This window comes from Micropterus salmoides, unplaced genomic scaffold, assembly GCF_014851395.1.
Source record: "Micropterus salmoides isolate LMB-PRFRI ecotype aquatic unplaced genomic scaffold, ASM1485139v1 Ms_hic_scaffold_1, whole genome shotgun sequence".
Classification (NCBI taxonomy): Eukaryota; Metazoa; Chordata; class Actinopteri; order Centrarchiformes; family Centrarchidae; genus Micropterus; species Micropterus salmoides.
The window spans coordinates 44,661,839-44,686,702 of record NW_024040040.1 but is presented as its reverse complement, the minus strand read 5'-3'; the positions used below and the strand labels follow the sequence as shown (position 1 = coordinate 44,686,702).

General features: G+C 40.3%; 1 protein-coding gene and 1 long non-coding RNA gene across 3 annotated transcripts in view; both read right to left on the bottom strand.

The window, feature by feature from the left end:
* Positions 1-9,915, bottom strand: part of LOC119911483 — a 29,778-nt gene extending 19,863 nt beyond the window's left edge. The window contains exon 1 of the long non-coding RNA XR_005445866.1: positions 9,789-9,915. This is a non-coding gene — a long non-coding RNA (uncharacterized LOC119911483). The remainder of the gene's footprint in view (positions 1-9,788) is intronic.
* Positions 9,916-10,908: 993 nt separating this feature from the next.
* On the bottom strand, positions 10,909-14,379 carry myca (MYC proto-oncogene, bHLH transcription factor a). Of its 2 annotated transcripts, none has more exons than XM_038730378.1 (3): positions 14,291-14,379; positions 12,360-13,053; positions 10,909-11,998 (listed from the first exon to the last, which is right to left on the bottom strand). In XM_038730378.1, exons 2-3 carry the CDS (start codon positions 13,015-13,017, stop codon positions 11,379-11,381), a joined length of 1,278 nt encoding a protein of 425 aa, XP_038586306.1. In that variant the 5' UTR covers positions 13,018-13,053; positions 14,291-14,379; the 3' UTR covers positions 10,909-11,378. The 2 variants fall into 2 exon arrangements, with proteins under 2 accessions (XP_038586306.1, XP_038586299.1); XM_038730371.1 differs by lacking the exon at positions 14,291-14,379 and adding an exon at positions 13,434-13,575.
* Between the last annotated feature and the right edge of the window lie 10,485 nt (positions 14,380-24,864).

Genomic DNA, 24,864 nt, shown 5'->3' with positions numbered 1-24,864 from the left:
AGTAGTGGAGTAACAGTATAAAGTAACCACAGGGAAAGAGAAGAACCTTTGTTTGAAAGCCAAAAAGCCATCAACGTTACAGATTTCCATGTGTGAAAAGGGTTTATGTGGTAACACATCACTCATCGTACTTGTATGCGTCGGCTTCATTGCAACACATGTGGGCTTTACCTTCCACTGCTGGGGGGCAAACAATAGGTGTCTAACCGTGTTGAGCTCCTCCTCTGCTCTGTCAGCTTGACAATGAAATTTGAATCCCGCTTATTAAACGCGTGGGTTTCCTTTCAAACTCAAGTTCTTCCACTAATGCAGCGGCAGGACACATAAACACAGTATGTAGGTCAGTAAAACAGTGTGTGTCTGCACTCTCCCGCCACGCCTGAGGTGAACTGACAGCAAAATCAAACATTGTTTGAGAGTGTGACTCATCTCACCCGCAGAACATGGGAAGTGAAACAGGGATAGCCTCCTCCTTCGTGTCGCCCTCCATGCTACCGTTTGTGTGTGAATGTTTTATGTAAGTGACCCCAGCTAACGAACACCACCACAGTTTGCACCCACATTTACCTGTTGGGCTGCACAGGCTGACAGCAGCTCGGGATCAAGTTTCCTCTCTTATGATTGACAGAGTTAACTCCGACCTCCTGAGTGTTTATCGCAGCATGTGGCATAAACTGTGGCGGGCTACTTGGAGTGAGTAGAGAAAGCAGACAGGATGCTAGGGGGAATTCAACTGGGGCTCAAGAGGATAAAGATGAAGAAAGTCTTAAAGAAATTTAAAAAACTTTTAAAAGATACAAACAATGTTGATTAATTATTTTGAGCCAAGTAATCCTTCCACAGGGAATACAGATAATTTTATTTGAATGCTTTCTGTTAATACAGACAGATGAGGACAAGCAGCTACAACCACAAAAAACCCCATTAAAACTTGACAAAGTTTAAAAGAGAAGAAATGTTGGAGTTTTGTGATTTTGGCTCTGTAAGGGAGGTTTTTAAGATGGAGGGCAGCGCTTGTTTATCTTTCATGCAGCTGGTCATTATGAAATAAGTTTTTCTTTTGGGTGACATGCTTAAGCTTAAACTTTTTTTCTGCCCTGAAGGAAGTTGGTCTTTTCTAACCATCAAGGTTAAGCGTCTACACCTCTGTGAGGCTTTAGGCATCGCGGTGCTTTTAGCTAAATGCTAATATCAGCATGCTAACATTCCCACAATGACTATGCTAACATGCTGATGTTTAGCAAGTTTAATATTTTCCATGTTCACCATCTTATGTTAGTGGATTCGCCTGCTATCATCTCTCTAATAAAAGGATCAACCAATCAACTTCAAACGTGGCGGGTGTGTTGCTGTGGTCCTGAGGGAGTGCAGTGTCGCGTTTGGTGCAATTGGAAGCGCTGAATATTTAGCAGTATCTCCACCACTGTCGTGTTGTTTCAGTGTTATTAATGCTGTAGGTGAGGGGTCAGCAAATACATTTGGGTGTCTGGTGAGCTCAATCAGTAGTGCATAGGCCTTTCAATTGAAGGGTTGTGTGTTCGGTCCTCCCTTATGCGCAGGGCTTGACATTAACTTTTTTGCTCAAAAACCAACATTTTTGTTGTTGGGAAATTACATTTTAGATGATTAAAGTTCACTATGGCATGCTAAAATTTACTAATATTATCATTAGCTCTGCTTTTTTAGTTTTTTTTATAAAAACATGTTGTCTATTAAGATAAACACATAAAAAGAGTAGCTTCTTATGGTGTAAAATAAAAGTGCTGCACGGGTGTAGAAGATTCAAAAGATAAAAACTAAACTGCTAAAACAATTGAATCAGAAACATTGTTTAACTATTGAATTATAACAGCAGTAAATACTGTATTACAGAGTAGGAAAATGATCTGCATTAGAAACAAAGAGCAAACAAGATCAAATTATTTTTGTCTGTCTCAGTTCTACCTTTTCACTTCTCCTGTGCATTTTCTTGGCCACGCACACTCACGCACTGACTGGACGCTGTGTTGATGTGTGTGTGCATGCGAGCAGTCGCGTGTGATGACAGAGATCATACCATCAAGTTAAAAGCAGATGGGGGGGCTTACGGTCTACAGCAGGGTACATTGTCAGTACAGCAATACTCACACGCTGCAGTGTGTGGTATGTGAAGTTTTTTCATTTCTCCCCACTTGTGTTTGCTCGCCAACTCTGCTTTCCAAGTCTTTCCAAATCTTCATTCAGTGACTTGAACTTATTCACCCACATGTCTGAGGCCTTCAGGTCAGCAGCTTGTAGCTCAAAATCTCTGACGGAGACACCGGGGATGTAACTCAGGTCGGCGCTGTCCACTGCACACTCGTGTAGATGGGTGATGAACTTAAAAAGACGAGTGCGCTCACGAAATTCTCCAAAGTGCGCTTTGAATGACTGCAGGAGATTAGATGTGAAGCCCGCGAGCTGCTGAAGATCAAGAAGTTGAGCAGGGTCACTTGCTGTGCATGCATATTTAAACTCTCCCAGTTTTCCAAAGTGTAGTAAACGACCTGTTTCAATGTTGGCGATGAAGAGTTCCAGCTTGTTTTCAAATGCAAACACTGCTTGTTGAAGGGATAAGACTGTATTTCCAACGCCTTGCATTTTCACATTGAGCTGGTTCAGATGTTCAGTCATGTCCACGAGATAGTAGAACTTAAGGAGCAACTCAGTGTTAGCTAACTCAGGATGCTCGACGTTTTTCATTTCAAGAAAAGTCCGGATTTCGCTCAGACAAGCCGCAAAACGGCTGAACACCTTCCCTCAACCAACTCTCATTGCTGTGCAGAAGCAGACCAGGATAATTATTCCCAACTTCATCTAGCAGTGTTTTAAACTGGCGATCATTTAAAGCTCGGGCAACAATAAAGTTGACCACCCGAATGACTAGCGACATCACCTCACCAAGCTGCTCGCCAAACATCTGAGCACAAAGCGCCTCCTGATGTAGATGCAGTGAAAACTTAGGATTGGTTTATCCATCGGTAGATTTTTTTCTTTAGCGAACTCAGTGAAAGACTTGAATAAATCCTCTTGTTGTCCCTTTCATAGGCAAAACAGCAAGACTTTCCTTACGTAGTGTGACAGCATACCTTGCAATCACGCTGAACTGGGATAAATGGCTTACGTCTGTTGACTCATCCAAAGCGAGAGAAAAGAATGGTGCTGCATTTATGTCCTTCACTTGTGTTGCCTCACTTTGATTTGCCATCATGATGGTACGATCGTGAACAGTTCTTGCTGACAGAGGCATGACTTTTATTCGTTTGATTATCTTGTCTTTATCCAAAAAGTCGTCAAAAAGTTCATTGGCAACATCAAGCATGAATGTTTTGGCATACTCCCCATCTGTGAATGGCTTTCCATTTCTCACAATTGCTAAAGCACCAGCAAAGCTAGCCGAATTCCAGTCACCTTGTTGTGTCCAAACACGGAGTTGCTGCTGACTAGCTTGCACTCTGCACAGTAGCTCTTGACATGCTTTCTTCCTGCTGTCCCCCGCAGGATATTTCGATGCAAATGTAGTATGGTGTGTGTCGAAGTGCCGCTTTATATTTGACCGTTTCATCGATGCAATTTTATCATTGCATATTAGACACACTGCAGAATCTGCTCTCTCCACAAAGGCGAATTCCTCATCTTTTTTTCTTTTAGCCATCTTCTTCATCAAAAGTGTTTCTGCAATTAGCTAGCTAGCTGACTACTTGATTAAAAGGCGGGAAGTTTATTTTCTGACCTCACAACGACCCGTGTACGTTACGCATTATCCAATAAAAATTTGGTGTTGTCTCGGAGTACAGCTGTGATTGGCTCCAGCCACCCGCAACCATGAACATGAGCGGTAGGAAATAAATGGATTGAAATACATGAGAATGTTTTATATTTTTAAAGTTTTTTTTTTATATTATTATTATTTCAGATGCTTGTTGCCAAAGTGGCTAGTGGGAGTGACTGCGTTACCCGCCACGGCTGAAATCCACCCGCATTTGGCGGGTTGGCGGGTGTTAATGTCAAGCCCTGGTTGTGCGTATAGTATTTTTTTCCCCTCTTCAACAAATTAACTATGAATGGACTGTTTCACATGCTCACGATAAAGCATGTGAGCCCTGGCGATTGATCCACATCCATCAAACCTATGGACAGTTATTTTCATTTCTCCAGGCAGAGGAACTTCCTGCTCTTCTCATTCAGGGGAATCACATTTCCTAAGCCTTTAATATTTCTGAGTGGCCTTTTATTGTGGCCAGCCTAAGGCACACCAGTGCAATACCCATGCTGTCTGATCAGCATCTTGAAATGCCACACCCGTGAGGTGGAATGGATTATCTCGGCAAAGGAGAAGTGCTCACTAACACAGATTTTGACTTGATTTGTGAACAATATTTGAGAGAAATAGGCCTTTTGTGTACATAGAGAAAGTCTTAGATCTTATTAGATCTGTTGATCTTATTATTTTGTTCAGTGTATATGCCAATCTGTCATGTGACATAAATTAAAAGTCAGTTACAGCTAAATACCAAAGATAATTGTGTCAACATTTGAACTTCCTTCAAAATACAGCTGTATCTACTGTCTGTAGAGCCAGTACACTGCAACATTCCTCTCCTTCATCAATACTTGGCTTCAAAAAGCTGCCCTCCTCTTGGCACACCATGCTGAGCGAAACCTCCCGTGGGAGAATGAGCTCTAATCCAGTCCTGCTTTGATAAAGATCGTCGTAACAATATAGCACATGACAATGCTCTCTGCACTCTGCTATGCACTGACGTACCCTGCAGCTACAGTATTCAGCAGCTTTTTCAACCATCAGTGCTCCATCTGAATGCAGACGGACCAACAGATTGAAATGTTGGTTATGTACCAGAAAATGCTTGTCAGGAAAAACTTTCTATGAGATTGCGGTGGTTGAAAGTGAACACTGATTTTGAGAGCGAGGATAATATGCAGTGGAGTTACAGTATGCTGGTTATCTGGAAGAAAACATCAAGACAATAAAAAAACGTTTTAAATGAGAGTTTTGAATGTAAACATTTTTTCAGCTCTTGGTTTCTTTGCTTTCTTTATCAAATTATATATTTTAAAAGCATATGAGGTTAGCCAATGACATCATTCTCCAGAGGGACCAATACTGTTACATAACAGCCAGACACTGCTATGAATGCCCCACAGCCCTGCTCTTTCTCTCTGACGCTCCAGACAGTACAAGTCTACTTACTTATTTAAATCTCAGATATTAACATTTAAGTTGGATACTGATATCTAGTACATTACTTACAAATGATGATGACTAATCTATACCACCTACAAGATATAAATGTGATGAAGACTTCACTTGTTTAGGAAGGGCCTGATCTGGAATCAGATTTATTGGCCAAATAAGTGTACACACACAGCACAAGGAATTTGCTCTCAGTGTACTTACACACACAACAATTTACAGAAAGACAGAAACAGACCTTCAGCTAAAGAGAAGGACAACTACGATGAGTAAAGATAGGTAATAAACATAGAAGTATTACATAAAAGTAGGTGACAAGATAGTGTATAGATCTCTCTCTCATATATATATATATATATATATATATATATATATATAATATATATATATATATATATATATATATATATATATATATATATATATATATATATATATATATATATATACATACATACATATACACACATATACACACATATACATACATACATACATACATACACACACACACACACACACACACATATATATATATGCGCTGCAGCGGTCTGTGTGACCAGAGGGCTCTGTGAGCGGGCGGCTGGCCGGCCTTGCAAGCTCCTCCCGCGGGTTGCCGCAGGCTTCCCTTGCCGCCACTTGCGGAGCTCCTCAACTCCGAAAACTTTCAAGCGCATTTTTGTTCCACTATCACTTAACGTCAAACTGTCAGTATTTGAAATCTACACAGTTGATTTCTCACCTCAAAACTTCTCAGAAGTGGATTTAGTGATGAAATAACGAATGAAAAAAATAAAAACTTTCTGTTGCTGGCCTCTATCCGGTGCGCACAATGATGATGCAGTGAATAGTGACGATTCTCTATGACCAATCAACAGTCTGCTGTGTTTTCACGTCACATTTTAGTATCGCCTCAGCTCGCTTGGAACCTCAACGGAGGGGATACGAAAAAAAGTACCTATTAGCAGGTACAGGTACAACTTTTCCACAGTGGAAAACCAAAAAAACACGAGTCGAGTGGAGCTGGTACCGTGCAGTGGAAAAGGGGCTATAGTGACACAGATAGGTTACGGACGTAAAAGCTGGACAACAAACAAGCTGTTTTTAGGCAGTTCAGGAGCAGTGTTTTCTGATGGAGATGGTAACTCCATTTGGAGTGGACTTAGAGCTTTTTCACTTTTGCTTTGCAACCTATTACATGCAAAAAAAATATATCTAACACATTAAAGGAAAAGGAAAAAGCCAAAAGCCAAATATGACAACTTAAAATGATTGAGTTTTCCGTCAGGTCATTTACTGTCACCATAACTGAACCCCTGAAAGAGCGACAGCTAATGCTAGCTAGACCCTCCATATTTCTATTATCTGGGAACACTGAGTGTGTGAGAGATGTCAATGACAACGAAAAGTAACATTTGGTTGGGTATCAGTGCCAACGTTAGCAAGCTAGGCTAACTGCCTCCCGCTTTCCAAGCAGATGCTAGTTAGCCTAGCTTGCTAGCTTCTGTTTTATGAATGGAATACAAAGTTTAAATTTTGTAAAAGTGACCGACATCTTAAATTGATAACGTTATATAATCAGCGATAGATGTGCTTGTCTCCATGAACTTGACTGTTAGGCTCCTAGCAGCGGCAGATCTCAAATGTTAGTCAACTGTTGTTATAAGAAATGCCCGCCCAGAGGTTTGAAGCTACATGCTAAGTCCACACGCGTCCAAAAAAAGGTTTAAACCTCTTTTGAAAAAAAGAAAAAAAAATGCATAATGACTACAGTATCATTGTAGATTATGTTTCCTTAACACACACAAAAGTGAAAAGTGAATTCAAAGCAGTGCTGAAGTATGTGTTACATCCAGGTGGACACGTGTCACATTCTTCAGCAACATTTTCCTAAATACTCTCACGGGGTGAAAGGAAAACACTGCGCAAGAAAGAATCTGGCAGGCAAACACAAGTCGTCACCGCCAATGAAAACACACTGACAGCTCAGAGACAGAAACAGAGCATGCAAATGAGGCAGCGTATTCCCAAAGAGGAAAGTGATGTCATTCAATAATGCTGTAAAATGAGACACAGACAGAGAGAAAAGTCTAGCGAGCAAGTGGCTACAGCTCTGACTTCACGAGTATGAACCGCTTTAATCTATTCCAGCGTCCAGCTCTGAAAAACACACATTACATAACAGCAGACCTCCAATGTATTTCTGGGCCTCTAAAGTATCCGAGAAGTATGTGTGCAGTCGTTGTGGCGAGGCAGCGAAGTTTGGCTCTGTGTAAAGATTGCCTGGAAAACACACAGATCTCTAAGGTACACTCTAACTTACACAACATTTACTGCAAAGTACAAGGTCTCACAAGAAGAATCAGACAAGCCGAGAGCTAGTCAAGCAGAAAATTTCCTTTCTTACTCAACAAACAAAAAATACCTATAGGGACTCCACTGTATTCATCAATATGATAAGAGTCCAACAACAAAAAACTATCTCTGTCACTGTCAGCTGCTTCAATTTGTTGCAGCTGACGTTGATCACTGATCATTGTGTAAATGTTTATTTTCTTTATAAGTACAAAATATAGACCCCAGACTGGCTCATTATCTAAATTAAGCTGCTTTAATGACAGTTTAATCATCATTTATTAAGCAAAAAGGCCAAATATATGCTGTTTTTAGCTTCTCAGATGTGAGGATTTGCTTCTTTTCTCAGTTTTACATCAATATAACTTGAATATTTTTGTGTTTTGCACTGTTGGTCAGACAAAAAAGACCTTTGACGACGTCATCTTGAGCTCCCGGAACTCGAGAGGGTCTTTTTTTGACATTTTAAAGACTAGATGATTAGTCGAATTCAACAGCAAATTAAAGGATAATGAAATTTCATTCTAAAGCGCCAGTTTGTGCCTCTCATGTGATATCTTCAAGATAAATCCATACAGCAACATCCAACTATGCTGATTAAAAAAACATTACTGCATGATAAAAAAGATTTTTTACCTGTTTCCCATGTTGCACCTCTGTTCCAAATCCAAACAACGATGGTGGCTACAGAGCTGCAGCTTGGGAAATAAGTTAATAATCTTCTTTATCATGCATGATGACTGTGGAAATTAGTATTGTTAAACAGCCTTATGGGTTTGTATCTATGTTTACTTCTTATCTTATCTCTGTGACTTGAATGCAACACTGGCACATTAGAAGCACAAACTACAGCTCATTACTAACCTCTTAATCAGATACAGCAGAATAGTTCTTTATCTACCTGACGCTGAGCCAGTTTGGACTTGACTCAGGTTGTACATGACTCATGAAATATTAACAGGAGCAGCTGACAGTGTTGTGAAACTTCTGACAGATAACTCCACCCAGTGAGCATATTTTTTGTGGTGTTTTGCAGGTGAAAAGACATTTAGATGTCAGGGTTAAAACGTGAGAACTTCAGTGTAGCAGGTCCAAACTGCACTGTGAAACGTAGCCACAGAAATGTGGTTTGAACTGGCAGTTATTTGTAACCAAAACATGTAAAAAAAAAACAACAAAAAACAACAACTTTAAAACTCTCACTTTTCACCTATATCAAGCCTGGTTTTAAAGTAAAATGCCTCTCTGTAGATGTCTTTTGACTGACCAAACCATACTTACTGGGTTCCGATCCTAGATTTCCTTTGCCATATTTATATCAGAGCACCTTCTCCACTCATGGATTCAGTGTTTTCCAGGACAAAACTTCAGCAGGGTGGGTGCATGTTGTCATGGAGGCTTGAACCCACATCAACCAATTACTGGACAGTTTCCCTGTTCACAATACGCCCAGTCGTGCAAGAGTCCACACACAATGAATCCACACTAATCTCATCTTTTGTGGTCCTCCCATGTCTCAGACATGCTGCTCCAACATCTCAGCTTAACTGCTTTTATATGCACTCACAGGCCAGGAAAATAAAATTTCTAGTTTAGAAATATTTCTTCATCTGTTGCACACAAACAAGCTCCCATAATGCATAAAATCGGGGTCCGTGAGCGATACCTGATGCTAACACAGAAGCCTTTTATCCTCTTTTGTTATGATCCAAACCACTACTATCACACTGACAGCAGAGATAAAGCTTCAAGCAGCACAAGAATCTGTGGTCCATGGAGAATAAAGGCTTGGAAAGTATATACACTGTGAGCTTGAGGTATACAACATGAGGTAAGCATTTCATCAGTGTGATCAGATGAAACAATAGACCTCTAACAGAACATGCGGTATAAACATCCCCAGCTCTAAACTCTGCAGTATTAACAGGAGTTGGACAGACAATGGAGAAGCCAGACGAGAATAACACTTTGTCCTGAGAACAATAGTTTCAGACAGGTTGTATCACGAGAGGTTTTATATTGACATCAGATGAAACCTCTGCAAAGTCGCTGTCCTTTTAAATTAAGTTTTCATTAGACAGGCTGAAAGATAAAGAGATTTTACTTTCCAGAAAGATCAGGCCCATCAATCAGTGTAATTAAAGAATTACTTAAAAGACGATGAATACAATCGCTGGCAGACATTATAAAGAGCTCTTACCGCGCCGTTCAGCCCGTTTTCGTTGATGCTTTCTTGCTTTTATATTCCCTTTTTTCTGATGATCAGTCGCGCGTCTCACAGACACAAATCTCGACCTCACTTCCATGTGCTCGCGACCAGGACCACGCGCTCAGGGGAGCGCTCGGGATACGGCGCGTGACGTCACGGCGAGACTGGAAAGCCCGTCGGAAAATCAGTGCAAATCAGTAACAATAATACAGGTATATTATAATTATATACTAGATAATATATAATGCAGAGACTTAACTCTGTGTGGTACACAACTGAGATGTTTACTTGTTATTTAGGATTTTTATTTTGTATTATTGATAAATTTCCATTAATGTTCCTACAAAGATTTTAATTTCAAGTGTTATATTTACAATAGAAATAATACGTTTCTTGTAGAAAAAAAAACAAACATTTGGACTGTGTAAATTGTCTGAAGAGCCTCATTATCACCATTACTGTTAACCAACCTGTGTTATCATCATACACTTAAATCTTATCTGACACATATGAAGTGATTATTTGATCAGAATCACAATAAGCTTTGTTGACCAAGTATGTTTAGCCATACAAGCAACTTTCAATGTACTTATGAACAGCTCCAAGAATAATGTTTAGGTGGAAGATCATGCAGAAATATAAGTGCATGCTTGAACTGAAGTTGAACTGAAGTGCTTTTTAGAAGCAAAACAGGTCTAATTCAGATGGCCAAATTCCCTCTTTTGCCCACAAAACAGGTACAGAAGAGTTATTATAGACCTTTCAAGTGAAATTTGATTAATTGTAGCATCAGTAGTGTTGAAATATCTGCGATAAGCTCTTACTTTGGTTAAAACATGATAGTGGCAGTTTAAATGCTTGTATGCATAAACCAGAGGTCATGGTCTGAGCTTACCTTGTCTTCTTTATGACCATACAGCATCAAAAATGGATTCTTCAAGTGAAAATGGTAGTAATTTAAACCCTTAAGACACTGTAAGTAGCTGGGAGAGGAGCGAGCTTGTCTGAGCATCATGACACCTGAACACAACCATCTTAATCCATGTCCATCCTTTTATACAACATACATAACCATTTATGTGGTTTGTCTCCACTCTACCGCAACATCTAACCCCCCAGCACATATTAATGCAAGTCTATAAAAACGAGCTGTGAAGAAATGTGTGAGACATGTTTTTGCACTACAAGAACAAGGACACATATTCAAGAAAAACATTTTTTTATATTTCAAAAAGAAACTAGGAACATATTGGAAAAAACAAAACACTGGGTCTGAACATCCAGACAATTGAGAAAATACATTTTCTTAGGAAATATTAATTATATACAAAACATAAAAATGTATATTTTAGTTGGGCCCTCAACAGGGAAGCCCCATTTTATATTTTATTAATAAAAATAAACTTTTAAATATTTAATCCACCCATAACTTCAATTGAGGCAGTTTTAACATTGAAATCAAACAAGATTCCAAACAACTTAATCCATTTTGCATTTGCATGCAACAAACAACTGTACACCCCAAGTCTTGAACTTGCATAAAAAAAAAACAAAAGGCCAAAAAAGTCTACAATTCAAACTTTAAGCACGAGAGCCCTGCAGCTGCGAGAGTCTCTGCTTTAAAAGTTCACTTTTCCTCCGCAACTGTTCTTTGAGTGAGAGGAGTCTCTGTTCGTCCGTCTGCATGCTGTAAATGCACTCTGTAGCCTTCTTCAGGATCACCACTTTAGCTGCCTTCTCATTGTTGGCCACCTCTGGGATCTCGTCCCGCAGGGCGAAGAAGCTCAACTTCAGCTCGTTCCTCCTCTGGCGCTCCAGTACGTTATGAGTCCTTCTCTTGTCATAGTCCTCCGTGTCAGACGTCCGCGGGCTTGAACACTTGCGGTTGCTGCTGATCTGTTTGAGGACCCTGCTGTGGCTGCCTCCGCTGCTGCTGTTGTTGCTGCTGCTGCTGCTGCTGCTCTCCAGCTTCATCCTCTTGACAGCCGGCTGCTCGTGCCTCATGGATGGATGGGCGGCATAATTGTGCTGGTGGGTGGAGACATGGCACCTCTTCAACACGAGAGGGCTGGGATGCCTGGTCTCCGAAGGGCTGGGGTCGCACCGCTTCACCGCCTGCCTCTTCTCCACGGTGACTACGTCGATCTCCTCCTCTTCCTCCTGGTCCTCCTCCTCCTCATCATCATCTCCATCCTCATCTTCTGCAACACACAAAAATAGCACAACAATCAAAACTCTGCCTCAGCATCAAGGTTGAAATACATTCACTCAGCATGCCACAGTGGGAAGGGAGGGGGTAGTCTCTCCTTCCACATCAGTTGACTTAACGTTGCAGCCATACCCTCCAGCTAATCTCACAGCAGCCTACAACATGACATGGGTGGAACAGACAGCATGTCAACCTCCTCCTGCCTGGAAATCTGACTGCAAATCACATGCATTAAAAGGAGAACTATCCTTTAATTCACAACAGTGAAAGCAATCCTTGCACACTCAGCAGAGGGAAATTCCTAATTGTACAGTGGGGTGTGCCTGCATGATGAGCGCACGTTCACAGCTTACCAGAGTCGCTGCAGCTACTGCTGCTGCTGCTGCTGCCGCTGTTTGGTGGCGTGTCTAGTCCCAAGTCCTTACTAGGCGGCGTCCCCGGGCTCTGCTTGGGCGTCTCTGCTACCGGGTACGGGAAAACCACAGATGGATCAATGCACTCCGATGCGGATGTGTTCAAATCTTGCAGGTAGTTGCTGTTCAGCCTCCACGCAGCTGCACCAGCGGGCTCCGCGCACTCACCGCCCGCCGACTCCTTCCTCGCAGCGTGCAGGGAGGCAAGCCGCTCGGAGACCACCTTCTCCAGCTTGGCCGCGGCGGAGAAGCCGCTCCACATGCAGTCCTGGATGATGATGGACTTGAGGAAGGTCTGGGAGTAGTCGGCGTCGCAGATGATGCTCTGGTTGACCACGTCGTCGCCCAGGAACTCGGTCACCATTTCCAGCTGATCCGCCGTGGAGGGGAAGAGGCTTGACAGGGACGGCCGGCGGCTCGGGGAGAGGGGAGGGGTCGGCAGCAGTTCAAATTTCTTCCAGATGTCTTCGCTCGGTGCCGGAGGCTGAAGCTGCTGAGGGTAGAAATCCTCCTCCTCGTTGTCGTAGTAGAAATACGGTTGAAGAGAGTCGTAGTCGTAGTCATAGTTTTTACTCGCTAAACTTGAATGCAGCGGCATGGTGATGTCTCTGGTGTCTTTATCCTTATTGTGAAGCTGGTTGAGGGAGAAAAAAAAAGAAAAAACAACAACATGGGTGTGATTAGACGTTTAATCTAAAAGAGGTCCGCAGGTTCAAAGCACACAGCAGCTTCTTGACACTGATCCTGCTCTGCAACAGTAAGTGTAAGCAACATCACATGGTCACTCCAAAACATCAACCCTGCTTGCACGTCTTGCATGCGTGCACCAGTGCTGCTCCAGCAGGTGCTCACAACTGGTTAACTGATAGTAAATCAAGTGCAAGAAGGGAAACCCCACCTTCACAAAACTGCTACTGGCGACAAGCTAATACAGTCTTTTTTTTTTTTTTTTTTTACTAAACTGGAGTGGGAAGGTGACGCGCAAGCTCCAGAAACCCACTCCCTTCCCCTTACCTTTTAGATTTTAAACTGGCGGCGGAAAAAGACGGGGCGAAATTGACCCAAAAGGCGCAAAAAAGGGCAGGAAAGTTATTCCAATACGAAAGAAACATTAAATCCTTCCACGGAGGCGTTGCAGTCTTATTCAGTGAGGCTGTGTGAAGCATGCATGGGGAGCTGAACGGCTGCACAACCGACCCGATGAAGACGACGCGCACTCTGTCATCGGCAGCGTGAGAATCACAGCTGTGTGCTCCGCCGGCTGCAATAAAAACGGCCGCAGCACTACTCTGCGGTATCCTTCCGCTCGTTTTCCCGCGAAACACTCGCCGGCCTTGAAAATCACACACGCCCAATGTTTTTTTTCTCTTTTATCACCCTAAATAATCTCCACACGACATTAAGGTTGATTTAAACCCGAAAAACATGTTTTCATTGATATTTGGTCACTAAATTATGCATTTTGTTTTTACGCGAGGTCTATTTCGGTGGGAGGGGTCATAGTAGAGCAGAGCTTCCATTGACTGGAGACATGCAAAAAATACAAATGCAAGTAGTAGTAGGAGATAATTAGGGCGAGTTATTTTACTACAACCCCGTCTAAAATATCACTAAACATCCCAAACTGTCTCAATAATTCTGCTAAATCTCGTCGTAATGAATCATTAAGTGAGATTTTCTGACTGAAACTAAAGATTAGACTGGTTAATTTACCTGCTTTTGCACAAACCAGTCGCTTTTTTAAACTTACACTTACACGTGACTGTCTGCATACATGCTATAAAGAACTTGGTGGCAGGTTCGTTCACAGTTTGCAGCAGCAGTTATTTTAACAATAATGCAGCGCACAGCTCACAGGTGCGGGAGCTTACCTCGATCTGTCTGCAAGCGCTGACAGCTCTGAATTGGCTGAAACAGGTGAATCAAACACGCTGAATGCAGTTTGTGGGTAATGTGTAAGCTAACATGCACAGAGTGAGAAATAACGTTCACTCCTGACCGTCTAGCTCAGTGGTTTGTTTTGTTTTTTAGGTTGGACCGATTGGCACCAATTAACTACAGGAAGGAAGTAATTAAAGGAATCAGATGTGTACCGCTCTTGGATGGAGGTGCGCTCTTCTGCTGTTATAGGGAGGGGGGATTAAACAGGCTCCGAGCTCCCTCTGCTGGACGAAGTGCTGCTGGACTGGACAGCAGCCAGGTAGGTGCAGGGTCACACAGATGGAGCTGACCTTAAAACGCCACAAAACAGCCATGAAGTGAGAGATTATTGACTTAAAGAAGGTTAAAGATACTGACATGTGAGAAAACTATAAATGGCGCAGTAACAAAATAGTGTGGTGGAGTGGGTTAATAGAGCTTTTATTGGGGTTACTGGGCCACTTCATTAAAAAGTTGACAGATGTAACTGAGCATGCAGCCTTTCTGACAAAGTAGGCTGTGCTATTTATAATAAGCTAAGAAATTATTAGCCATATGTGATCCACCGATTTTGACAATCTATTAAAATGACACCTTAGGAGCTGTATAACTTATTAGCTAAAATGAGATGAAGGATTACTTTCCCTTTTTTTCAAGTATGTCTTAAAAAAAGAAATGAATAAACAGAATGAGGACAATGCATTTTGTCACTGAAAAATACTTTAAAAAAGAATAACGAACAATTAGAGTGAGTACATATGGACATGTGAGATAAAGGGTGTAATTTCCACTTTTCAAAATCATATTTTGATCAGCCAAAAATATTGCAGTAGATTAAAGTGCTCTTTGTAGTAAAGATGGACACAAAACATTATTTAGTTTAACGTTTCACTGTTTATGTTGAAAATAGTAGTTAGTCAAACATCTTTTGTAACCTCACATGGTTGGACATGAAATATAAGTGACATTACATGTGACATATGCATTAATAAAACAGCAATTTACACATATTTTTTATTGTGAGAACTAATTTCTTTATAATAAATTGTTAAAAAAACTGCACCCTTTAGATAAGGTGACTAATGTGTACATATGTAAATTAAGTTTTTGAATTGTGCATGGTTTTCTGTGCTTTTATTCTGTATATGTTTTGTTCTTATACACAAGCCTTGATCCTATTTACTCTGTACTTGTTTGAGGATTAACAACATGCACAGTATGTAAAAGTGTAGCCCCACATTTAAACAAAACACCTGCAACTTTAAGGCTTTCAAATAACTGGCATTGTAATGAACACTACAGACTGGGACCAGAATCAAGTCATAGTTTTAATTAAATGACATAAACTTTACTAACTCCAAATAGATAATTTAGTTGGTTAGTTAAGTTAAAGTTTCTTTATTTAGTCTAATTGCCACGATTGGAAGTTGAATGCAAGCATGAAAAACCTGACAGTAAATTTAAATAAATGCATCTATCTTTTCTTCAATGTTATTTTTAATGACCCTTTTAGGTCCTTTTAACTTATAACTCCATTAAGACTGTGATTTGATCATGAATAAGGAGTGTCTGTAAGCTCACCAAGGGACATGTGGTTCACTAATGCTCACAGGCGTCCAAGGCTTGAGGCTTCACAAGAAAAAGAAAAAAAAATCAATAATTGAGCTGGCAAATGGAGGAGAGCAGAGAGAAGGAGACAGGAAGTTAAAAAAGGAGATAATGGAGATACATATCTCCTGTTATCAAGTCCTGAGGAAGTGGAGAAGAAAAACTGAACTAACACCCTCTGTACTCATTCCTTCATCACTTTCACTCATGTCTCTCCTTTCCGGACTTTGGGGTGCCGTGCGGAGGATAGCGATCATATACTCCGGACTCATGTGTTGTGGTCATTGTGTTTATCGGCTCCGGATGTTTCTTGTGTTGCTGTGTTTGCCTGGAGAGACAGAGGGAAGCTTTGAGACTGGCTGGCATCGTTTCCTCTGTGGAGACTGAAGGTGCTCGGGAGAGGTTTGATTCTCTCTCTCTAAGTAAAACTGGTTCTGCCACTTTTGATTGAGTGTTTATACAGTAAAGTGCAAAGTTTCTGTTTTCATAAACATAAATTATTTTCCATGTAGTTTGGCTAAAAGTGCTATAACATGTCAGAGGTTAATACTACGTTGTATAAATTATATGGATCCAAGTCGGCCATTAAAGTAGATTTACTGTTGATTTATAAAGCTGCAATTTTCTTTTCTGCCTAATGAGTTCAGAAAGCAAATTGTTCTGCTAACTGTGTTGACCCCCACAGCTTGAGATAACAAACATCACAATAAAAGAATCACAATGCACCAACAAATGTACACAAATCAGTGCAACAGCTGGTTTATTCATATGTATAGCACATTTCATACTCAAAGACAAATCAAAGTGCTTTTATAAAGGACATAAAATATTTAAAATATGCAATACTATGAGAAATAGTATTTAAACCAGATAAACATGCATTGAGACAGAGAAAATAAAAATGAAAGAGTGGAAGATGAAAAGTTAAAAGCTAAAGAGCTTTTGTGATATCTTGTTTACGTAAACTAAGGCCAGACCGGAAAAGATGCATGATCGTCAAACTACTGCTGTCTACTGTGTACAACAATCCCAGCGTTAACAGAAAGAAGGTCACAGAAGAATAAAAAGTGACAATCCTAATTTACCTTCAGCTTGTTCGTTTTGTCCAACCAAAAAGCCAAAGTGGTAAGATTTTTAGTTTTCAGCAAATTCTCATCGATCTATAATCCAAGTGGTTGGTGATAAATTTGTGCACTACTTTTTGCAAGAAATCCCACTCAGGCAATGCACCGTCTTTGATGTGAACAGTCAGTTATGTTAACTGTTACAAAGGTACAACTTCCAGTGGTGGTGCGAAATAATAATGATTCATACAGGTCTGAAATCTCTGCTCACTATGCAGTGAACTAATGTGAGAAAATGACACCCAACACACCACAGAAAGAGAGTTCCTCACACTCAAAGAGAAAGCAAAACTTAACAGTATTCTTACATAAAGGAAAATATCACGCAGATGCCACCCGAACACACATTTACAGCCCCACACCCTTAAAATCTAGAGGTTCTGGCTGATTAAAATTGATCTTTATATCCAGCACCTGATCTACCACCATGCACAGGGCAGATCAGCATTTCCACTGAAGATACAGTTAGATATGTAACTGTTGAATGATTCATTTTCACATTTTGGGCACCAACTTCCTTTCTGACTCAGAGGCTGCCTCTGTGAACTTCCCTCATTTCTGACCACAAATCCAACGTCCTGTGTTCTGTGGCCTCATATATGCAGCAAACTCCGCCTGCTCTGTCTATAAAGCTCTGCTATGTCAGTCCGTGTCTTGTGTGTGCGCCACAGATGAGGTGACATAGTGCATCGAAAACTAAAGACAATTCAATGGTGTTCCTCAGAGGCTGTGGCAGCATTTAACAAACATGCATTTAAATTAATTCATGAAGCGAACACCTAACACATCAGCAGACACATATGGATAAATAGAGCTCCATCTCTTAGAGTCAGGACACAGTTCAGCACGATGCCTTGGTATGAGGCAGAAAATCAATAGTTGTTCAGCTTATTCGGCAAGAGGAGGTTGCCAACTAAGCAGTCAATAGTGAAGAGCTAATTGTGTCATTAATTATTGACAATGACAAGGGACAGTTATTGACATAGCTTGTAACAGCTACAGAGCCTAACCAGCACAGTAACACACTGAGAGTTTTGTATTTTGTTCTTAAGATTTTGTTCGTCTCTTTGTGTGTGCATAGATTTCCTGCCGGTGTCAAATCTAAGACAAACACAACTGAAAGAGGGAGCCACTATGGAGAAGTACTGCGTTCATCCTCCACCCACTACATGTAGGAATCCAGCCAGCTCTTCTTTTTTTTATTATCAACATCCTTTAAATATACGCACTGTTTCATTAAAATGAAATGAATCTGGAGAAGAGAAATTACATAATCATATATTAAATGATGTAACAGGGAAAGGTAAGACAGGTCTCGCGTAGGGACAGTAGCTCATGCGTCTGGGTAGCAGATATTGGTGTTCTCTGGGAATCTTACAAGGTTGAGTCTTACAAGAATGTTTACAAGAACTTACTGGCTCCACAGATTAGAGTACAACTCATGGATAATACTAGATTCCAATATGACGTAGCAGTGGAGAATAAACATCAGATGGATTTGTTGTTCTAGCTTAAGGCCAGTTAAAGATGACCTAAGAGTGGGAACCTGCAGGAACTAGTGGGAAGACAGAAACACAAAAGGGACCAAAAGATGTTATCCTTGAGATTTGGTGTTGGCATTTGACGTGTTCACATGTTGTGTGCTGGCACTGTTATCTCCTTGGCCTGGCTCAATAAACCATGCTATGTTAAATCATCATCAGCCTCTGAAACTTCATCACACCTGAACCTGGCTCACAATATTTCTTCAACAAATACCATAAAACAGCTCTGAAGTTAAAAAAAGGAAACAAAAATTGTTTATTGTTCTTAACTTAATAATGTCAGTATAACAGGATGTAAATGTAAATCTCCATATAGTAACTCTACTCTTGAGTGATGTTCAGCATCCTTTTAGGGGAATATTAACTGTAAATATAAATATTGATTACATTTGTTAACCTGAAAAACAAAGTTGTCAGCCCTGAGTTGAAAAAAACTAAACTAAACTAAAGTTGAAATGAAGTTCTATATAACTATATGTATTTTTAACTACCTGGCCCTAAGGTGCACTCCGCCATTTAACTACTATTATTATAGAAAGCACAACAAATTTCATCGTAAATCATATATACATATGTGTATCTCTGTGGGTGGGTGTGTGTCTGTGTATGTATATATGCAGAAAGAAACGGTATTAGTTAACTGTATTATTAACTAACAATTTAAAAGTTAAGTTTCCTTAATAAAGACTTTCTACTTTATGATAGATAAAATACCTAGTAAATGTAGATAGCTTTACTAATCATCTTAACTACAAAGATTACTGGTCTTTACTGCCTTTCTGTTTCTAAGATTGAGCCTTAATTCCACAGTTTTGTTTTAGCGGACTATTAACTTTATATAAAAATGATTTACCTTGAAAAACATGCAGAGGGGGTGTTACCGCATTTGTATGCAGCCTGGAAGGAGTGCCTGTAGACACAACTCAGGGCAGTCAAAACAGCAAACAATTTGTTGGGTTGTTAATGAAGAACATAATCAACATCTTTTAATAGTAATTCTAGCCAGCTGCTCTTAAGAGTCCCTGTGAACTACTTAACTAGTTATTTATGTCATAATACATGATTCATGATTGTTGTGATTTCTGACTCGTTTGAATTATCAACAACCAGCAGTCACCTCCACGCTCCTCAGTAATAGAAAGGTGGAACAGTATGTGTTTTGTTGAGAGACCGAATTTATAAAAGCCATCTGAGCACCTGTTACCACAGAGCCAATTCAGTCCTCTAAGCGCAGTAGGAACAAGCATGTGATACACCATGTGGTCACCCTGCTGCGCAGTACAAGTCTAGTTCTGTACACTTGACATGAGGTGGGATCAGCTGTTCCACGAATTTGTACTTTACCAAGAAAACTGGGTGAGCCAGTATGTCGAGTCCTTTCCACTAGAAACAGACCACACCTGCAGCATGGGGACACAAGTCATTGGTTGTTTATGGCAGTAACAGATGGAGTTGTGGTTCAGGTGTGCTCTGTTGAGAGGTACAGGTCGTGGTGATGAGGTGCCAGGGCAGTGCTTGTATTGATAATTGTTGCGATGAAGATGCCAGCTGTCGAATTTTGTGATCTTGTTTCTGATTTGGGGTCCAGAGCCAGAAGATGCAAGATGATGAACCCCCCATCAAAAAACCTGCAGGAGAGGAGTTAAGAGGGGGAAACATGGAAGAAGAAATTGGGCAAGCAGCCATCATATTCTGAGGGCCTGTCCTTCTTTGTTGTAGTTGTATTATCATTACGCATGATGATGTGTTCTGCAGCAGCACAAGCTGTGTGGAATCTGAGGAGGAACTCCTGGAAAATGAAGAGGTGAGTGTTAAACGGCTGAAGGAGAGACAAACTCAATTGACTGTTAACTCGTATCAGTGTTCTCTGACTAATGTCTGCTAGTTCCTCTCTCTCTCTGCAGTTTAGTACATGACTAACATGCCAGGATGTGCTCCTTCAGTGACAACTCAGTATCAGCTGCTTTATTTACTGCAAGATCTGTCTGGAAGGGAGACAAGTGGAGCTTTCCACCCCCTGAAATGCAGCTCATCTGTGTGCTTACAAGTCATGTATTTATTTAAATTTGTCTTTTTACAACAGGGTTGGATAACGAGAGGAAGTTTGTAGTTCCCTTTATGCTTGTCACAAAAGCAAACAATATATACTAAATGATATACAGAAACAGAGCTCTGATCACCCTCCTGTCCTGGGCCATGCACATGCTAGCTTGTGGTGTTTTCAGTTAGGATGCTTTTTATTGCCCCTCTGTAAAAGTCAACACAAACTTGGTACAGGAATTTAGCCTTCTTAAGCTTCCTTTAGAAATACAGCCGCCAGCGTGGAGATTTGAGGTGACTATGTCAGGTTCTCTGTGATGATTCCCAAGAACGTAAAGCTGTTCACCTGGTCCACCTCACTTCCACTGATGGCAGGCGTGTGTATCTTTATCTCCTTTGTTTCTAAAATCAACGATCAGCTCCTTGGTTTAACTGACATTGAGCAGTATGTTTTGTTGTTATCTGTGCACCACTCAGCAAGACTGTTGATTTCCTCTGAATACGAAGTCTCATCGTTGTTTGAATTGATGGTGTCGTCCACCAACTTCCCAACAGAGTTCTCTCATGTCTGTGGTTGCAGTCTTGGGTGTACAGTATGAACAAGAGGGGGCTGAGCACACTGCCCTGGGGGGTTCCGGATGTGTGGCTGCCAATCTGAACTGTCTGGGGTCTGGTAAGTTAGTGAGCAAGTCCAATATCTAGTTGAAAAGTGTGGTACTCAGGTCCAGAGTACTTAGTATGCCAATCAGTTTCAGGGATAGTTTACATCCAATTTTTAGCCATGCTAGCAGCATAGCTCTCCACTTTGGTCCAGACTGAAATATTTCAACTACTTTACACATTCAGATGACATTTTGTACAGACAATCCTAATGATTTCTGGGGATCCCCTGACTTTTCATATTGCACCAAATACTAATGACATTCACATCAGCTTCAGCTGTACTTTGTGTTACGGATTAATAAATGATGTTAACACTCTCCACAAAGATGGTGAATATGGTATACCTCCTACCATGTTAGCATGCCAATGTAGCATTCAGTCACCACTCTGCCTAAACACAACCTCACAGAGCTGCTAGCATGGCTGTAGACTCTTGTTTGAAAGCTGCTCACTAGCTGGTGTTCTGTCTAGATAACAATGATGTTTTTAGGATGCCCATCTATTCCCAAATTGGCATCCAAGTAAACAACTTAATAGCCCCTGTTTTTGCTAAACCTTGTCAGCTTGCTGCTGTGATGTAGACGTGTACTCCAGGACCCCATGACATCACTGCTCGGTGTGGTCAGAGGTGAAACACGTTTGAAACTTTACCAGAAAGGGCAGTGAAACACTGCTGGTCAGCCTGGTGTTAATTTACTCTTTAAGTCAGACAGAAAACCTGAAACGACAATAATAAGACTCTGAAAGGTCAGGGGTTAAATTTTTAGACCCATTGGGATCCAGTGTAGTGAATGCTGCTTAAGATTGTGCTCCAATAGTCGTCAGCAGCATAAATATCAGTGGTTGAGAAAAACTGGTGATGTGACAGAGAAACCACACTTTCACTAACTCACTGAAGGAGGCGTGCATTAGTGGTGGTGTGTTTAATTTGTGATATTTTATACAGAAGATAAAGTATGTGTTTCTTTTTGAGCATGAAATCTGTGTTGTGGGGCAAATCACCGTTGTCTAGAGTGTCTTCAGATTTAATCAATTCTTTCTGGGGTTTATTTCTGTAAGTAACCAAAAGTGTTTCAGGACAAACATGAGTGTGACGTGTGTGAATGCTTTTTGTGTTTGCTTGTTGTAGGCGAGATGTAGCTGTGTGGGTAAATGGAGTGTGACAGTTATGTGACCAGGTTTGGTTGTTTATAATTTTCTAGGCTGAACCATAGATGGATTACTCAATAGGCCTACTGGGCACAGGCCCAGTGGCCCAAAGGACAGAGACTCTGTATAAAGTTAACATTTCTCTCTTCAAAGTCAAAGAGCTTAATCAGAAGTATGGAGGTCTTGATCATGTTTGGATCCCAACCCTTTAATATTCAGTATCTGCCTACAGATAATAATAATAATAATAATAATAATAATAATTAATAATAATTAATAATGATAAAAATAATACATACAGAAATATAAAAAATATTATGTACAGGATGTGACAGATGTGTGATATGTAGTAGTAGTAGTAGATAGTGGTAATAATAACAATTAACACAATCTACAATCTATACCTATATTTATTTTTCTATATATCTTTGTTTATTTTGTGTTCACTTTATAGATGCACAGTGCACATAGGCTAACATAAGTTTATGAATCAATGCAATGTGTAAGCAAGAGAGTAAAATTACCCAGGTCTGAGGATAGGATCTAAATCATTCCCAGGTATTTTTTGCTAGGAGCTGTTGGCTCCTACATGGCCACCAGAGGGTGTGTTGTTTCACCTGAAAACCTGCATTTCATTTCATTAACAGGGAGATAAATATAAATCTTATTTATATTACATCACAGCAGTATTGCTCTGTTTCCTTTGTTCCTCTGTGTGAGATGAGTTAAGCAACATTTTAAGTTTAATTTTAATCACTGTTTTAAGGTATTTTAAAATTCTTCAGTTTTCTCAAAGAAATGATTTTCTTGACAATTCATAGACTTACTGAAGTTAGAGCACTGTCACACACACATCCCAATTACAATGAATGTGAAATTAAAGCAAATAGGTGTTTAGATTAGTGTGATAATATTGTGACATCTGGAAAACTCCTCTGCTAATGTGAACCCCCCCAAAATTGTTTCCTTCCCCAATATGACCAAACCACATTATATAATAAACTATATAAATATTGCAGGAGGGTTTAATAATCTGGGAAACTTGTGAAAACAGTTTTCCAAGCCATGGAAAATGAATACCAAAATGAACATGTTCAAGCCAATACCAGTGATCTTATCCAAAGTTGCCACCTCCAACCGCAACTGCAGGAATGAACAACACTCTGCTGAACTACATGAAATTATTACATGCCTTTGGTATGAGAGACCCGGGTTCAATCCCTCACTTTGCCACATCCACCAATGTGTCCCTGAGCAAGACACTTAACCCAAAGTTGCTCCAGAAGCGTGCGATCTCTGACATGTATAGCAATCGTAAGTTGCTTTGGATAAAAGCGTTAGCTAAATGAATAAATGTAAATGTTTTACTGAACACATTCTTTACTCTTATACATACAGATATATATTAACTACTTTAAGGTCTAAGGTTAGTTAGATACATGCTGCACTAAACACACTTCTTGACTTGAAAAACCTGCTTGTAAAAGTACAAAAGAAAACCCTGTGTGCATTTAGCAGTAGATGTAATGAAACAACCCTGACATGAAAGAATGACATTATAGCTTTAGGATTACCCTTGCAAAGTGTACTCGCTGGTAGGGGCTCTTCAGTAAACATCTGACTGCAGTTTAAGCTATGAAAGAGAGGCATGTCTGCCAGTAAAAGGCTGTGTCAACCTCCCTCAGGCACCAGGCAGAGGCACAAACAGCTTTTAACTGAACATTACTCAGGTTGTAAACTTACAGTAAATCACAGCCCTGGTATGTTTCCATTTCATGTGAACTGTACACGGACCATATTAGCATATCTGTGTGTGAGTGTGAAAGGGAACGAAGATATGTTGTAGAATGACAATGTGTGACATTAATAGCTAAATAAAACAAGCAATTTAACAAAAATAAATGGTCAAACTACAGTTTCTGAGGACAAGCATTAATGTTTATGCTTAAACAAAGGTTGCAAAGGATATATGAAATTTGCACTTTATGTTTTCCACAATTAGATATGTCTGACCAGTGAAACTGCATTTTATTGGTCCTTTGAGCACCAGTTAATAAGTAACTCAATAATTATTTATAGTATGTTTGTCTTTGTAAGGGAGAGTTTGTAGACTTCCTGGTTGACTAAAGGCTAAACCAGGATGAATTTTTAATTGATTACAATCAAATTAGACTCTATTGGCACAACCACTCCTTTAATGTAAACACTTGATATCACACATGTTACATTAACAACCGCAGTTGTATGTATCAGCTCACACAGGCTATCCCCATATATGGTACAAGATATTAAGGAAAAATAACAACACATTACAGGGTGTGTCCTTCTTGTGTACCCGGTGATCACACACATTTTATACTTTGATTGATTCCGCAATACAGTCAATATTTCATGAGG